At 43.0% G+C, this 18,922-nt stretch overlaps 1 protein-coding gene across 3 annotated transcripts in view; it reads right to left on the bottom strand.

Annotated features, from left to right (window-relative positions):
* The window catches only part of HGF (hepatocyte growth factor), a 74,836-nt gene extending 73,940 nt beyond the window's left edge, over window positions 1-896 (bottom strand). The window contains exons 1-2 of one of the 3 annotated variants that reach the window (XM_089327986.1): window positions 806-896; window positions 404-537 (exon numbers count right to left, since the gene is read on the bottom strand). In XM_089327986.1, coding sequence (XP_089184112.1) covers window positions 404-491 — 88 coding nt within the window. In that variant the 5' untranslated portion in view covers window positions 492-537; window positions 806-896. 3 annotated transcript variants of the gene reach the window in all.
* Between the last annotated feature and the right edge of the window lie 18,026 nt (window positions 897-18,922).

Genomic DNA, 18,922 nt, shown 5'->3' on the forward strand with positions numbered 1-18,922 from the left:
TGCCTCTCCCAGTCTTCAGACCAGACCCCATCTTCAGCTTTGAACTTGCTCAAACCTGCAAAGTTGCAGCCAGAGTGAGCGCTTCATTCCTGCCGCATCAGCCAGGACTATTGGGGCTAAATGAGCAGGGCTGGGGACTGGGTTGGCTGCTGGCAGGGGGGAGGGTGGGGAAGAGGGGATGTGGCACTGTGGGATGTTAATTATCATTGTAAATGCTTTTCCACAGAGAAAAAAAAAGAAAGTCAAAAGAAAGTATAATGAGAGGTTTTTAAAAACCCATACCCCATACTGAGTTCAGAAAGGGTGCTGGGAGCCAGGTCCAGGGAGTGTGGTGGAGAGAAAGCAAGGGTTTCAGCAAAAGTTAAAATCATCATCCTTGTCATCACGGAAAACCCACACTGACCTGCGTAGGGGATGGCGATGGGCAGCAGCAGGAGATGCAGCAGGACCTGCTGCAGCAGCAGGACTGGCACAAGTTTGGACACCCACATGGTGCTGCTGGCCGGGCCGGCGGATCCCACTGCAGGAGCTGCCTGGCTGAGAGAATCCTGTTCGCAGTCAGTGCCCAAAAGAGCCCGCTCGGCTCCGAGCTGCTTTTTATTGCGATGAGCTAAGTTTGTTGTGTGATTAACTGGAAGGATCTAGGTCTGAACTCCCTCTTACGGTAAGAAACTGTTTAACACAGCCCTTTTACTCTCCTCCAGCCCCTCCTTCTCTCACCCCCCACCCCTCCCCACCAACACCACCAAACAGACCCCAGCTCCCCCTCCCCCCTCCCCCACCCCTGCCTAGGAAAGAAACTTACAAAGAGGAGGTCACCTGGCCAGAGGCCAGCTTCCATTTGGAAGCCAGCTCCAGATCCCAGTGGCTCCTATCCGAGTCGGAAGGGAGGAGCCAGGCTCAGCCCAATAGCTGAATCTGCAGGCACAGGCCGAGGACCAATTCGCTCCATTGAGACAGCAAAGTACATGTGTTTACATATCTGGGGGGGGGGGGGGGGTAGGGAAGGGGAAGCAGCATCAGAGGAGAGCAAAGGGCTGTCTTCCAGCCAAATGTCCTCGAGCTCCTCATCTGGGCAGTGTCACAGCGAGAGCAGTCTGGACATTCCAGACCCTGACACCGGTTCCCCCTCCCCCCCCCACCCCCCGCGGGGTTACAGCTTGGGGAGGGAGGGGGAGCAAAGCCTGAAGCAAGTCCCAGGCCAGGTAAGAAAGAGATAAGTGAAGGAACCGATACCGGATTGCAGAAGGAAAATCAACAAAAGCATACCGGGTTGCAGAAGGAAAATCAACAAAAGCGGCCAGGAGGCAGGTGGGAGAACTGCTCCTCTCACAGGCTCAGGGCAGGCGGCTTTCATCAGGAGCTGTGCTCAGTTCCCCAGTGGCCACACATTCACCCACGGTGCCTCACGTACACATGTACACATCACGCAGATGGTCTACTTTATTTGCAGATGCTCTCTCTGAACACAGCTGAAAGAGACACCTTGCCCATTGCCTGATTCCTGACAGGTAAATATACCGAGGTTGGACTGTGCATGCTTGTACTCCTGGCTCCCTCGACACACACCCAAGCATATGGGGATGTGTGCCCGTTCTGAGACTAATGTCCACCGACATCCCTCCTGGTGCTTGAAATCAGGAATCACGAGTGGGCCTCTCCTCTCCTGCCCCAAGCCCTGCGCACGCCCATGGCTCCCCCAGGTCCAGGCGCAGGGCTGAGGAGCCGGCTGCGAGAGCACTACCCCCACCTCTCACTGGACCCGGAGGAGGAAGATTTGTCTCTGCCCCACAAGGTGGATGCTCTGACTACTGTGGGCAACAGCTTGCTTTATTTCTGATGGACAGTGAGACAGCACTGCCCCGGGCATGTCTGAGATGGGTGGCGATCCCAGTCTGTGCCGTTGACAGAGGGGTGGAGAGCAGGTCCGGGGGGCTGCGCAGAAGCGGCCATAGGCAAAATTAAGGTCACTTGCAAAGCGAGCTTCCCTGCACGATCTTCCCTCCTTTCCCTCCTACCCTCCCCACCCCCACCTCCGACCCACTGAGAAACCCACCTGCCTGATAGGTCCCTGAGGTCGAAGGCTATCTAAAGATAGGGATTAAGGGAAGTCCTTTGGAGGGACCCTCTTTCTATTGCCTCTTCCTATTGCTAATTCTGCCCTTTTATCATTTTCTCCTTATAGAAACAAAACCAGACAAATGCAGAAGTCATTTGTCAGTGTCTCTCTGGTGTCCCAAGTAGCCAGTTTCCTTTCTTTTTATTGTCATTACACTTTGGGGACCTCTGGGTCTCTGCGTTGCCTGGCCATGACCCTGAATTGCCCCACTGGGTCTCCTGCGCTTTATTAGGGATTAAAGCTGCTTTGGAAGATGCTGGATTTTCTGTAAGTGAATTCTGGCAGGTATTTTTCCTGTCTCTCAGAGAAAGCAGAGCGTGGTCTATAAGCATAGTAACATTTAAAGTTACGAGTTTGAGGCAAAACCAGAGTGGGATGGACAGTATTAGATCACACATTTTAAAATATCTTTGCTCTAATTGTTTTCTTTCTTTTAAGTGTATTTCTATTTGTTTGAAAGGCAGAGTGACACATGAACACATGCACCCCCCCCCCACACACACACACAGATCTCCCAGCTGCTGGTTCACTCCCCACATGCCCAAAATAGCTAGGGCTAGGCTAGGCTGGAACCAGGAGCCGGAAACTGCATCCAGGTCTCCCACGTGGGTAGCAGGAACCCAAGTACCTAAGCCATCACCTGCTGCCCCTCAGAGTGTGCATAAGCAGGAAGCTGTATCAGAAGCAGAATCAGGATTTGAACCAGGCACTCCCATGTATGATGCCAACATCCTGAGAAGAGGCTTAATCCACTGGCCCAGAACGCTTGCCCTGCATCTTAAAAATATTCATTGTCACATTAAATACAGTAAACACAACTTAAACCTATATAAAAGTATACATGCATATTTTTCTTTTTTTAACTTTTATTTAATAAATATAAATTTCCAAAGTACAGCTTTTGGATTACAGTGGCTTTCCCCCCCATAACTTCCCTCTCACCTGCAACCCTCCCATCTCCCACTCCCTCTCCCATCCCATTCTTCATTAAGATTCATTTTCAATTATCTTTATATATAGAAGATCGATTTAGTATATATTAAGTAAAGATTTCAACAGTTTGCACCCACACAGAAACACAAAGTGTAAAGTACTGTTTGAGTACTAGTTATACCGTTAATTCACATTGAACAACACATTAAGGACAGAGATCCTACATGGGGAATAAGTGCACAGTGACTCCTGTTGTTGATTTAACAATTGACACTCTTGTTTATGGCGTCAGTAATCACCCAAGGCTCTTGTCATGTGTTGCCAACGCTATGGAAGCCTTTTGAGTTCTCTGACTCCGACCTTATTTAGACAAGGTCATAGTCAAAGTGGAAGTTCTCTTCTCCCTTCAGAGAAAGGTACCTCCTTCTTTGATGGCCCATTCTTTCCACTGGGATCTCACTCACAGAGATAAAAGTTTACATGCATATTTTTCTTTAACTACTTTTAAAATTTTTTTAACTATTTAGTTTTCTTTAATTTTTTTTTGAGAGATAGTGAGAGAAAGAGAGAGAGCGTGTGCTTCCATCTGCCGGTTCATTCCCTAAATACCCATAGGGCCAGGAACGCAGTTCAGCTCTCCCACGTGGGAGACAGGCACCCAAACGCTTTCATAGTCACCACAGCCCCACAGGGAACACCTTAGCAGGAAGCTGAAGTCCAGACCTGAGGACTGAACTCCAGTACTCCCAGATGGCACATGGACAGCCTAGCCAGTGTCTTTACTGCTAGGTCAAATGCCCACTCTCTTACATTACTTTTTGACCATAGTTATTTGGTTTCTCTTTATTGAAATCATAGGTAGGGGCCGGTGCTGTGGCATAGTAGGTTAAGCCTCTGCCTGCGGTGCTGGCATCCCATGTGGGCACCGGTTCATGTCCTGGCTGCTTCTCTTCCAATCCAGCCTTCTGCTAATGGCCTGAGAAAGCAGTGTAAGATGGTCCAAGGGCTTGGGCCCCTTGTACCCACGAGGGAGACCCAGAAGAATCTCCTGGTTCGGATCAGCCTGGCTCAGACTGTTGCAGCCATCTGGGGAGGGGGGTGAACCAGCAGGTGAAAGAACTCTCTCTCTGTATCTCCCTCTCTCTGTAACACTGTCTCTCAAATAAATAATCATTTTTAAAAAATGAAAAAAAAGAAATTGTAGCTAATATGCATTGAACCTTTAGTGTATGTAAAACATGATGCTAAGTACTCTTAAAAACTTAATTAATCCTTACAGCAAACTTTAGAGAATTATTAATTATTATTAATTAACTATATATTATTAATTATTATATTTCAAAGGCTGCAGTTGGCTAAACACACACACACACACCTTTGTCTTCAGATTCCTCAACCACAAGAGACATTTGTGAAAATGAACTTGGCAAATAGGTTCATCTGATCTGTGATCTGCAATCACTAATACTGTGTGCCCTTGAACTGTTCATGTCATTTGTTCAGTGCTTGGCACATGTGAGATGCCATTGTGTTTGCAGCTCCCAGTCCCATAGTCTGCTTAGTTATACACCTGGCTTCTAATCCCTGATGAATCTTGTAAGTCTATTACTAATTGGGATGTCAGCCTCCTAACATCCCAGTTCTCCTGCCACCAAAATGAGATGTTCTTGAGTATATGACAGGTGCTATGCATTGTTTCACTTATCCTTTATCCTTGCTCTGGAAAAAAGTGTATGTCTATCAGAGGTTTGTATTATTATCATCAGTGACTTACAGTAAGAAAATCAAGATTTAGGGATGATAGGAATGTAGCTGAGGTGAATCTGCTACTACAAGGTGATTCTAAGCCAGGTATCAAGTTACTGCTATCAGCTGCTATTGCACATGGAAATAGATCCACACTGAAAGAGTTCCGATATTCCTTCCAGCTCTGTTACTTGATAACTGAATCGTTAGTGGTTTCCATATTTCTATACCGTGTTTTCCTCTCACATCTAGGAAAGACGCGCTTGGAGCCAGCATTGTAGCACAGCAGTTTAAGCAGCCTCCTGCAATGCCTGCATCCCATATCATAGCTGATTCAAGTCCCAGCTGCTCTTCTTCCAGTCTACCCCCTGCTAATGTACCTGGGAAAGCAGGACAAGATGGCCCAAGTGCTGGGGCCCCTGCCGCCCATGTGGGAGACTCCGATGCTCCTGGCTTCATCCTATCTCAGCCCTGATCATCAGTCTCATTTAGGGAGTAAATCAGCGGATGGCAGATCCACCTCTTCCTCTGTCTCTCCGTCTCTGTAATTCTGCCTTTCAAATAAATAAAACAAAATAAATCTTTAAAAAGAAAACAGAAAGAAAGAAGTACCTGTTTGATCTTCAGCATTGCTTATCCTCTCCACACAATCTTTTTTTTTTTTTTTTAAGATTTTTTTTTTTTACTTGAAAGGCAGAGTTACAGAGAGAAGCAGAGACACACACACACAGAGATCTTCCATCGGCTGGTTCACTTCCAAAATGGCAGCGATGGCAGCAGCTGAGCCAATCCGAAGCCAGGAGCCAGGAGCTTCCCCAAGGTCCCCCACGTGTGTGTAGAGGCCCCAAGCACTTACTGCACTTACTCCAATCCAGAGAGCTGGATTGGAAGTGGATCAGCTGGGACCCGAACCAACAACCATATGGGATTCCAGCACCTCAGGTTGGGGCTCTAACCCGCTGAGCCACAGCTCTGGCCCCTACACAATCTTTTTTTTTTTTTTTTTTAAGATTTATTTATTTATTTATTTAAGAAGCAGAGTTACAGACAGAGAGAGGGAGAGACAGAGAGAGGGAGAGATAGAGATAAAAGTCTTCCATCTGCTGGTTCATTCCCCAAGTGGCGCAACAGGCAGAGCTGGGCTGATCTGAAGTCAGGAGCTTCTTCTATGTTTCCTACATTGGTGCAAGGGCCCAATGGGCTATATCCCACTGCTTTCCCAGGCCATAGCAGAAAGCTGGATCAGAAGAGGAACAACCGGGACAAGAACCAGTGCTCATATGAGATGCCGGTGCTGCAGGTGGAGGCTTAGCCCACTACACCGCAGCATGGGCCCCTCCACACAATCTTATCTCCTCATTCTCTCCCTCTTTGTAGGCTCTACCCTCTAGATTGGCATCTTTCTTCTCAAAGCCTCACCCCTGGATGATTTATACTGATGATTATCAAAATAGAAAATATTCACATTAAAATTTCATCCAATTTTACAATCTGGGTCAGACAAAAATCACTTTTAAACACATAAATAAGAAACAGAAAATATTGCAAGCAGGCATGACCATAATTATTTGCAAAATTATGGAGCGTGGATACAATGTCCATGCCAAACCTAGACCTACATTGCCTAATAGTAGCTGCGAGCCACATGTGGCTATGTAAATTCAAAAGTAAATTAGTGGGAATTCAGTAAAATCGAGTCTTCCTCTTTGTGCTCAGTGTCTGTAGCATCTCCCATAGTGGACAATGCAGATACAGAATATTTCCATCATTGCAGAAAATTCTATTAGATAATTTTGATCCAATCTAAGATGTTTGGTGTAAACATCATCAAATGTTCTGGGTTCCAGCAGAAAGGCAAAGTAAGACAATGATAACTAAAGATGTCAAGAAAAGAGAGAGAGAATAACCATGCCAGCCATTAGCAGTTAAGATGCCCCCTGGTGGGGGTATCCAGCGCTGTGGCGCAGTAAGTTAATCCTCCGCCTGCGATGCCTGCTTCCCATATGGGCGCCGGTTGGAGTCCCGGCTGCTCCTCTTCCAATCAAGCTCTTTGCTATGGCCTGGGAAAGTGGTAGAAGATGGCCCAAATCCTTGGGCCCCTGCACCCACGTGGGAGACTGGGAAGAAGCTCCTGGCTCCTGGCTTTGGACTGGAGCAGCTCCGGCGTTGCAGGCATTTGGGAAGTGAACCAGCGGATGGAAGACCTTTCTCTCTGTCTCTCCCTCTCACTGTCTGTAACTCTACCTCTCAAATAAATTAATACAATCTTTTTTTTTTTTTTTTAAGATGCTTCCTGGAATGGCCACAGGTCATATCAGAGTATCTGGACTTGACTCCTAGTTTTGCTTCCAATTCAAGCTTCCTACTAATGCTCACCCTGGGAGGCAGTAGGTGATTACTCAAGTGTGTAGGCCCCTGCCACCCACAAGGGAGACCCAGATTGAATTCTGGGCTCCTGACTTTGACTCATTCTTGGCTGTTGCAGGCATTTGGAGAGTAAGATGATAGACGGAAGATCTGTGTCTCTTTTTTTTTTTTCTCTCTCTGCCTTTCAGATAAATGAATATTTTAAATGACCTAATTGAAAGCAATGGACAGGACTTTGGACACATTGTTGATTAATATAAAGTGGTTTTTCCATGCATTCAACTTTAAATGTCCACTAAGAGGATTCTAATGGTTACTCAGTCAAGTCATAGATTCAGCCAGTCACCCATGACTTTTGCCACACTCCCAGGAAGTCTGTTGCAGAATTTGTGGTGAGACCACAAGGCAGCATCCAGGAAAACAACAGTAACAGTTCAAGTACATCATGATAGGGTAAGAATTGTCATGCACATAAAAATAGCAAGTTTATTTTTTCTCTAGAAATATGTCACATATACTTAAACAGAAATAATTTCTTTTCATGCAGTCACTACTGCCCATAAAGCAATAGCATTGGTGCATATTCTAAGAATTTGTCTCCAGGCAGGCATTTTGGTGTAGCTGGTGGAGCCTCCATCTGTGATGCTGATGCCCTAGATGGGCACTGGTTCCTGTCCCAGCTCCTCTACCTGTGATCCAGCTCCCTGCTAATGACCTAGGAAGGGCAGTGGAAGATGGCCCAAGTGTTTGGGTCCCTGTCATGCACATGGGAGATTTGGATGATACTCCTGGCTCCTGGCTTCAGCCTGGTCTGGCCTTTGCTGTTGCAGCCAAATGGAGAGTAGACCAGTAGATAGTCTCTCTGTCTCTGTCTCTGTTTCTCTGTGTGTGTTGCAGGGCCGAGGGTAGGGATGAGGGTTGCAGGGCTCTGACTTTCAAATAAATAAATAAATCTTAAGAAAAATAAAGAGGGTAGAACAAACCAAGTATGGAGAGAGGGTTAAAAAAAAAAAGGTGCTCCTCTATTAAAAAAAAAAAAAAAAAAACAGAATTAGTCCCAAACTAAAGGACAGCTATGAATTGAGCTGTGCTTTGTCTTTGGGTGGTAAAGGGAAGACAGCCATTGAGAACACCAGGAAATCTGAGCTAGAACTAAACTCTGAGGCTTCGTTTTCAGTTTTCTGAGCCAGGAGGGGCCATTCTCCGAATCCAGGGGCCTGTTAAGGAACACTCCTCACCGTGAGTGTCAAGGCCAGTTTTTATGTATGTCCAGGTGTGGGCTGCTTTGTTAGATCTGCAGAGCCCCCAGACTTATAAAGCCTAAGCCCCTCCACACACCTTTTGTGGTAGACACCGGCATGTGAGTCAAGTGCAGGAATTTGGGGGATCTATTTCTTTGTTTCTGAGTTTCGAATCCAATGCTGATAAATCCATGAGTGTAAGACAACTAAGATATTCACAATATGGTGTTTTTTGAGGCAACTGTGTAATCCATTTATTTTGCATCTTAAAAGTCACATCATAAAATCGAGGGCTCCTTTTACTATATATACATGTTGCATGTTTATTGTGGTCTTGGGGATATCTGAGGTAGCCCCCTTTTCCAGATGGCACTCAGTACCAGGAATGACTTTTTCAAACTTGGGAGAAAAAGGCTCCCCTTGTTGGAATGCTACTTCTGTGGGCAGTGTGTGTGTGTGTGTGTGTTTGGTTTCTTCACAATTTGCTAGACTATACACAGCATATCTTGTGTATTAGCTTTACTTATAGATTACTTAAAAAGTTACATAACTAATGCTAGGATAGTGTAGTTCCCTGTAACGTATCTTGGTAATTTTATTAAAGAATCTTATTTACTTATTAACCTATTTGAAAGAGTGACAGAGGGGGAGAAGGAGAGAGGGAGAAATCTTCCATGTGCTGATTCACTCCCCAAATGCCTGTGACATCCAGGGCTGGGCCAAGCTGAAGCCAAGAGCCTGGAAGCCCATCTGGGTCTCCCAGGTGGGTGGCAGGGGCCCAAGCATTTGGGCCACCCACTGCTGTCTCTCCAGGTGCTAAAGTATGGACCTAAATCGGAAGTGGAGGAGCTAGGGCTGGAACAGGCACCAGTATATGGGATGTAGGCACCACAAGTAACCCACAATGCCAGCCCCTGGATAAATTTTTAAAATGGTTGTATTGTCTAGTTTATGCTCAATAAAGCAGTATTGTCCCGGTTTTTGAAGAACCTGCTACTTGAATTCTTAAATTGTTGTCTTAAGAGCCCTCATTCTGAAAGGTAGCATCCTTGACAGACAAGGTATTTGCCCTCTTTGGACTTAAGGAGGTTTCACAGAGCTAAGGGACTGACAAATCCACCAGAAAGACATCTTTTCTCCAACCGTGGAGCACTGGATACTGAGAAGCAAACCCACGATTCCTGAAACCACCTGTATTCCCTATCCATTTCATCTCACCTATTTGCATGCCTTTGCAATTCCCGATGTAAACCAGAGCTATAGAGATACGGAGTACACCAAAATGATAGGAGATGCCGCGTGCAAAGCCTGGATGAAGGATGTTGTCTGATGTCTCAATCTAATCCCAAATCAAGGGAGAATAAATGCTCTTGAATGAGCTCGATGGTCTCACGGTACAGCTCTAAAGCAAATCAAGCCTCACATACTGAATATGATGACTTTGAATGGGACATCCACTACAGGGAACCCCAGATTACAGCACTCTTTAAGCTTCTTTTATTCTTTCCTTGATAAAAGAGAAAGTTTCATAAAAATTTCTGAAAATCTTTTGCACCACTGATTTGTTATTTCTTATTTTTTGTATTAATAAGAGAAATACAGCTTTCTCTATTAAGAATAAAGTAAGGGGTCACTGCTGTGGAGTAGCGGGTAAAGCTGCACCCGGAGTGCTGGCATCCCATGTGGGCGCCGGTTTGAGTCCTGGCTGCTCCACTTCCAATCCAGCTCTCTGCTATGGCCTGGGACAGCAGTGGAAGATGGCCCAAGTCCTTGTGCTCCTGCACCCACGTGGGAGACCCAGAGGAAGCTCCTAGCTCCTGGCTTTGGATAGGCGCAGCTCCAGCCGTTGTGGCCAGTTGGGGAGTGAACCAGCAAATGGAAGACCTCTCTCTCTCTCTTTCTCTCTTTCTTTCTCTCTCTCTGCCTCTCCTTCTCTCTCTGTGTACCTCTGACTTTCAAATAAATAAATAAATTTTTTTTAAAAAAAAGTAAAGTAAAATATCTGTTACCTCTGTTCATCCCCCAAATTAACTTATTTAAGTGAATATTTCTTACACTTAAAGGTATTCTAATATTTTTTTTTCTGTGTTTCTTTCCTCAGAGGCAACTTTTTAACTTTCTAAGTGTAGCCACGCCTTCTGGTGACTCAGCATTATCCGGAGGGCTATCATCAGAGGAAAGCTTTGCGTCTTGCTCAATTTTGAATTCCGAAGTTTTGTATAATATACGGCTTTCATATTCTACCATTTAACATGTTTCACCACGGATTTATTTATTTATTTTCTAATGTAAACAGTGAGATAGCCAAAGGGCAGGCCAGCTGGTACAAGTTTTCATGACACCACTAACTGAGAGAAGCTGGACAAACGAATTCTCTACATTCGTCTGCAAAGTGATTATAGTGAGGGTCAAGACCGTTACCATTGGAGCAGGCCTACAGAGCACATCCAAAGCATGTATTTGGGCAACCCACTACAGTTGTAGTTATTATTCCTGTTGATACCGAAACATTTACGATTTTCTTTTGATCATTCAATCTCAAACAGAAAATACCTACATTACCACGCAGAGGGAAGCTAGGATCTTGGCATAATGAGATTAGGAAATACTGTAGCACTTAACAGTTATTTAATCCAAACTCTGTGTTAGTATTTTTTTAAAGATTTATTTGTTTATTTGAGAGGCAGAGTACCAGAGAAAGGGAGAGACAGAGAAGGAGAGGTTTTCCATCTGCTGGTTCACTACCCAAATGGCCAAAACAGCCGGAGCTGGTCCAATGCAAAGCTGGAAGCCAGGAGCTGCTTCTGGGTCCACCATGTGGGCACAAGGGCCCAAGCACTTGAGCCATCATCCTCTGCTCTCTGAGGCCACCAGCAGAGAGCTAAATCGAAAGTGAAGCAGCCGGGACACAAACCAGTACCCATATAGGATGCCTGTGCTTAGCCTACTACGCTACAGCACCACCCCTGTCTGCTGGTATTTTGTGAGAAATTTTAAGTAAATCAAAATATGAGTTGCAGTTCTTGTCTTAACTAATGAAGGAAAGCAGAAAAAGCCACATAAATCCATTTTATAACATTTTGCTTGTGAGAAATTATATATAAATAAAACACTCAAAAGACACAAGCAACTTTCAGTCTATTCAACTTTACATCGACATCTTGCCTGGATAAATGTCATTGAAATAATACTCTTGAAGTTACTTAAGGGAAATGTAGCATCCAAAAACCAAGGGAATTTGTGTATTATATCAGCAAGTCAGTTAAAAAAAAAAGAGTGAGAGGACAGACAAAATACCAATATACTTTATCCAAAAGTTTATTTTGACTCATTTCTCAACATTAAAATTTTAAATGATTTTTTTAATTTTAAATGAACAAGCTAGCCACACTTTGTAGTCAATCTACAGAGCACTTGATGAATGGCTATTAGCCACTTGTATATCACAGCCCCTTGCAGTGTCTAGACTATCTTCTTGATTCTTAAAAGCTGTTTAGACTTTAAATAGGCTTTGTTTGTTTTCACTTAATATAGTTCAAGTGTTTGGTGTCTGCCTTCCAAGATACCAGTGAACCACCATTTAGCTCATGCACACGCGTATATACATATTTACACACAAGTACATTTGACACATAAAAGACCGTACAACTAAAATCTGTTCTTCAAAACCACTATAAATTATTCAAAAGAAAGCCAGTTCATCGTATAGCAGAAGGCCAGATTTTTAGGTGACTGAAATCTCCCAGTTTACAAAATGAGAAATTGAAAGCATGCAGAATTCTATCTCCGAGAACTCACACTGATCACCATTCTCTGCGGCATGCCTCTACACACAGACTTAAGACAAAACTCAACAGCCACACCCACTGATACCACATTGAGGATGATTTCGGCTCTAATTCTCTCCTACGTGGTATGTCATTTGTAATAGTAAGTCTTAGGAGAGATGAACACGCATTAACATTAGAAATTAGTTTTGTTAGTCGTAACAACATTCAACAATATATCTATAACCATATACTTACAAGTTCTAAACTAAAATCGTTAAATCTTTGACTTGAAATAAGTAAATTGTTCTGTAGCAAAAGCCATGTAATTCAAATTTATGTATAAATGGCATCTATTTCCTAATAGATAATAAACCTAATATATTTCTTTATATCTTCACTATTTTATTTATCTTTTTAAAAATAGTTATTTATTTTTATTTAATGAAAAGAGAAATGTCAGAGAATGTGGGGGGAGAGAGAGAAAGGGAGGGAGAGAAACATCTTCCATTCACTGGTTCACTCCCCAAATGCCCGCACCAGCCAAGGCAGGCCAGGCTGAAGTCAAGAGCATACACCTCCATCTGGTCCCCCGTGAGGGTACCATGAACTCAAGTACTTCAGCCATCCTCTGTGTGCTTCCAAGATGCATTAACAGGAGGCTGGCTCCAAAGCTGAGGAGCCAAGAGTCAAACAGGGACTCTGCTATACATGTGGGCATCCCAAGCTCTGCCACAAGGCCCACCCCACTTCAGGAATCATTTTCTTCAACCACTGGTTGAAAGCAACAGTGAAGGACTTTACTACGTGATGAAGATATCACAGTAATGCGATATATTGTGGTAGCCAGAGCAACGGCTCCCCACCATGTCCAGGTCTAACCTTGGAGCTGGTGATTGGGATGTTCTACATAGCGAAAGGGACTTCACGTTTGTGACTGGACTGATGAAGATGTTGGGAAGAATGGTCTGAGCTGATCAGGTGAACCCATCCCATGGATCCTACAGCTAAGAGAAGAATCTGAGAAATCTAAAGTGGTTGGCTTTGGAGAAGGAGACAAGAGGGCATGAAAAAAGGAACACAGACAGCCTCTAGAAAAGGCAAACCATCATCCCCAGGGCCTTCAGAAAGGACACTGGCCTGCTGTCACTCTGACTTGAGACCTACCCACGAGACAAAGTGTAGCTGAGTAACTTTAAGCCACTAAGTTTACAGTAACTTTGCTATAATAGCAATAGACATCTATCCACACATGTGTCTTCCTTCCCTGAGTATTTATAAACTCCTTCTAGGTAGCGGTCAGGTCTTATCTCCCACTGTATCTTTCCAATTTACCTCTTTCTATGCATTATCCTTAGTAAGCAGCCAAATAAGTCTCAATTTCAGGATTAATATAAGAAAGTGTTGTGTTTTTAGAAACTATTTGTGCTGATTAGGTTATGATGGGAATCTTGACCTCCTAGTGGTTTCTTCGTGGCCTGTGCAATGGTGCATTAACGATTCTCCAAGAGAAGCATTTTGCAATGTGCTGTTTATTCAAGTAATCAGAAGAAAGCACAAAAATTACACTTGACATTGCAGGAAGATTAGCAAACAATAGTGTTGTTTTGAAAGACAGAGATCTGTATCTCTGAAAGGGGAAGTTGCAAAACTGTCTTTTCCTTTATCTACTCAGATTCCTTAGGCAGGAGGATTTTACAACCAGTATTATCCTGCTTGGAGACTCTTTTATGTCTGGCACTTTTCCAGAGTTCATCTGATACCCCAAGGCTTCCCAGAGCCCTCCTTTGGGAGGTGGACTTAAAAGTTGTAGTGTAAAATGTAACTGAAAAATTGATGTAATAGTGCAACAAAAAAAAAATTGCCAAATAGTTTATTTAAAAGGAGCAGAGAAGTGGTTATAGGAATTGCACAAAGGCTGTCAAACACAAATGGGTTCTGCTAAAAAGCCTAGCCACATCCTCTAGGATCTGTGGGTGTAAAGGGATTGATTGAAAGTTCTTTATCCACCCCTTTCTTACCTTATTGGCCCATCTACTATGCCTTGCATGACTATGTATTTATGCATCTTATTACAAATATAAATCATCTGTGAAAACCTGCTCCAGTTTTTGCACCTGCCGGGAAATGACACGAACAACTATTGAGTGTCCAATGTACTAATAGATATGAGGTCATTCAGAGAAATAAGAGACATATTCTCCATCCAAAGGAGGAATCATGTTCTACCAATACGTCTAACAATAATAACCTGCAGAGAGCCACTAGAGATTATATGCAATAATAAATATGTATTTAAAGTTATTTCATGCTTTTGTTACATTTAATTTTGTGTTTCCATTTTGTGCATTACATTTCTTGTGACTTTTTAAACTCTTAAGTAAGTAAGTAGAACTAGATTTATTTCTCTTTGTTTCTGCCTCAGGTATCCTAGTTTTGGGTATCACCATGGCTAGTGAATAATAGTCATTGTTTTCCAGTTTCTATAACCTTATTTTCACTGCATTTTGTAATTTAAAAATAACTAGAATTACTGGAATTTTGTAATTTAAAAGGGACAGGCTTGCATCCTGTACCAGAGTGGATAGGACTGACTCTCACCTCTGCTTCTGATCCAGCTTCCTGCTAATGTACGTAGGAGAAAGCAAATGATGGCCCAAGGACTTGGATTGCTGCCACCCACTAGGGAAACCCAAATGGAGTTCCTGATTCCTGGTTTTGGCCTGACCTAGCCTGGATGTTGAGGGCATTTAGGGAGTGAATAAGTAAATGGAAGATTTCTTTCTCTCTCTCTCTCTCTCTCTCTGGGTGTGTGTATGTGTGTGTGTGTGTGTGTGTGTGTCATTGTTCATTTCAAACAAATAAATAACTTTAAAAAGTGTTCAGGGGGCCGGCATAGCTGCTAGAGCCACTGCCTGAAATGCCAGCATCTCATATGGGCACCAGTTCATGTCCCTTGTCCAGGCTACTCCACTTCTGATCCAGCTCCCTGCTAATGACCTGGGAAAAGCAGAGGAGGATGGTCCAAGTGCTTGAGCCCCTGCACCACGTGGGAGACCCAGAAGAAGTTCCTGGCTCCTTACTTTGACCTGGCCCAGCCCTGGCTGTTGCAGCCATCTGGGGAGTGAACCAGTGGATGGAAGATCGATCTCTCTCTCTCTCTCTCTCTCTCTCTAACTCTGCCTTTCAAAATAAACACATATTGTAAAAAAAAATCACCAGACTACTGCCCATACTGATTTTACTTTAAAATGTTTTAAATAAATTAATTATAAACTATATACAATAATAGTGTTTATCAGACTCCCCATTCTAAGTACATCATGCTTTTTTTAAAAAAAATTATATATTTGAATGAGAGATCTTTTATGCAAATGCTCACACAGCTGGCGTTGTGCCAGGCTAACCCTGGAAGCCGGGAACTCTATCTGCTGCCTCCTAGGTGTATTCACAGGAAGCTATATCAGAAGTGGAGGCAGGGCTCAATCCCAGGCACTCTGACCCAATCCCAAGTGGTGGCTTATCCTGTCTCACCACAGTGCCCACTCCTCTCTTTTTCCCTTCATGTGAGCCATGTCAATAGAAACTCTTATGATCTTTACTTAACAGGTGAGGCACTGAGCTAATCACAAGCACTGATTCTATGGCAAACCTAAGACTAGAACCCAGATTTTTCTCTTGAACAAAAAAAAAGAGTCTGGAAAAAAAAAAGGAGTGAAATATGGCACAACATTATAGGGACAGAAGCAGGGGTTTTCCTCTAATTTTAACTTTGGTTACACATGGGAAATGGGGAGAAATCTACCCACTCATAATAACATGGATTGCTCCCCATCTGGGAGGTGACGGCATGGACAAGCCAATTATCAATTATTACTCAAAACTACTCTAGGCCGGCGCCGCGGCTCACTAGGCTAATCCTCCGCCTAGCGGCGCCGGCACACCGGGTTCTAGTCCCGGTTGGGGCGCCGGATTCTGTCCCGGTTGCCCCTCTTCCAGGCCAGCTCTCTGCTGTGGCCAGGGAGTGCAGTGGAGGATGGCCCAGGTGCTTGGGCCCTGCACCCCATGGGAGACCAGGAAAAGCACCTGGCTCCTGGCTCCTGCCATCGGATCAGCGCGGTGCGCTGGCCGCAGCGCGCCAGCCGCGGCGGCCATTGGAGGGTAAACCAACGGCAAAAAGGAAGACCTTTCTCTCTGTCTCTATCTCTCACTGTCCACTCTGTCTGTCAAAAAAAAAAAAAAAAAAAAAAAAACTACTCTATCCTCACTTACTTCTACCTTACCCAACATTTTTTTTTTTCTGAACCCTGTTTGTGGTTGCAAGTTTCTTGAACATAGAAGTACAACATTGATTCTAGAATCCTAGTTTACCTGTTGTTGCTAACAACATCTTCAATTACTAGTCACTTATCCTCTCATATTTCTTCTCAGAAAAGCAAACCATCAACCTCCCTGTCAGCCAGTTCTTTCTGTTGCTGAGCAGTGCACTGTCCTATTAGAAAGTGTCCATCATATAGATCTGAAATCCCCTACTTTATACCTTCTAAACATGTGGCCATGATTCTGCCTCCTTTAGCCCAAGAAGCGACTACTCCCTTCCACCTAAAAATGTGTACTGCTTCACAGGATTCACCCCATCCCATCCTTCCAGCTACTCAAACGCCCTGTTAAACCAGCACATCCAGAGAAGAATAAAAACTGCAGTAAACATGATCCAATCCATGAAGACTTCTGACTACCTCTGTTTGTGAGCTAAAAACCAAAGAAATGTTAATAGGATTCAATTCTTAGAATGAAGAACCCACCATCTATTGATGGGTTATTAAATATCCCAAACTGGGAAAGACCTTTAAAGAACTTCAAATCATTTAATCCCCTTAACAAGCCCCTGAGCTGGGTACTGTGGGAGCAAAGCATAGCATTTCTGCCCAGGTGCAAATTCTCCTTGCCCAGGTTCTGCTTGCTGTGGTCTCGCGGTGCTGATGCAGTATCACTTCTTCAGGCACCCTTGTGAAACTTCGTTTACATACTTTGTGGGTATTTAGGAACAATAAAATATAAAATGTACATCAATATATTTTATGGCAGTATTAAAATGATGTAGTAAAACCATTCCCACGTAATAAATCCTCATAAAGCCTGTAATTTTAAAGTGTTATTTTCCCATGTAATCTGTTTTTTAACCCATGCTTGAAAGGTTGTCAGTTCATATGCTTATATATGATATGATTATGTAATATTAAAGGGTAAACATTTAATCATAGAATTTTTGCCTGCTTTTCAAAACCTGAAATCTACAACAAGTAGGAAAATAATGTCATTAAAATAAAGATATTTAGAACATGAGAATAAAAGCAGCTATAACAAATGTCTATAAATCACTAGGAACAGTCTTTGAAATATTCCTTCACTTTTAAAACCATAGCTCCTTGTTTTTCAACTGGTATAAAATTTAATTATAATGCCATTAAAATCAGGAATAAGTGTCCAATAATGTGTTTTAAATTAACTAAATGACACTTTACACTCTTTTCCTATCTACTCCATGAACCCTTGCTCTTCATAGTTCACAAAAATATAAACACAGTTGCCAGACCTCACTAAATTTATTAAGATTTGGCAGAATGCCTGTGAAAAAGAAAAAAGACAAAGAGGGAAAAAATCAGGTTTCAGAAGGAAGTCTAAAATGAGGAAGAAAAATAACTTCTTGAAGTCAACCAGCAGAGCAAAACAGGTTGCAGCTAATTGGGAAAATAATGAGTTCCTTTAGCATTTATCTCTCATGTACCTGCAATTCCATTTAAAAAAAAAAAAAAAACACTTCTAGAACAGATTTGCTTCTGCCTGCATTCTGGTCATTCTGGCAGATAATCAAATCCTGTGGGGTAAATCTATGTCAAGAACTTGAGGGAGACAGATGAGGAGCACCTTAAAGAGGGGGCAACTGCCACCTATCCTATCTTCCTTGTTTCTTCTGTATTTTGAATACAGAACATTAGGCACAAAATATTGGACTGAGATGGCCAGAATAAACATTAAAATGTAATACTTCCAGAAAAATACATTAAAATCAATATTTTAAATTTTCTATATGTTCTGTGCTACAATTTCAATTTTATTCATCATTAAGATTTTTTTTAAAATTTCCAGTTATTTTGAAGTAAATTTCTTTTTAAAATTTTTTTAAAAAGATTTATTTATTTATTTGAAAGGCAGAGTTACAGCGAGAGAGAAAGAGACTCAGGGACAGAGGGGTAGACAGTGAATCCACTGATTCACTCTCCAAATGACCACAATGGCCAGAACTGGGCTGATCCACAGACAGGAGCTAGGAGCTTTTTCTGAGTCTCCCACATTGGTGCAGTGCTCAAGCACTTGGGCCATCTTCCACTGCTTTCCCAGGCCATTAGCAGGGAGCTGGATGGGAAGTGGAGCAGCCAGGACTTGAACCCATGTGGAATGCTGGCACTGCAGGTAGTGACTTTACATGCTATGCTACAACACCAGCCCCATCATTAATAATTTTTTAAAGAAATCAATGGAAAATGAATACATATGTATAAACATACACTCACATATTCAAGGTATGTGCAGAGAGGTTATAAATAGTAAGTTCACAACTATTTCTTAAAATAATACTTTAGTGTCATTTTTCTTAAAAGGTCAGAACTCAAAACTATTTTCTTTTCCAGAGATTTTGATAGCTTTATTAAGAACTTCTAGCCGGAGAGTATTTTTAAAATATGAAT

This window comes from Oryctolagus cuniculus, chromosome 3 (genome assembly GCF_051225735.1).
Source record: "Oryctolagus cuniculus isolate XC-2025 breed Fujian yellow rabbit chromosome 3, ASM5122573v1, whole genome shotgun sequence".
Classification (NCBI taxonomy): Eukaryota; Metazoa; Chordata; class Mammalia; order Lagomorpha; family Leporidae; genus Oryctolagus; species Oryctolagus cuniculus.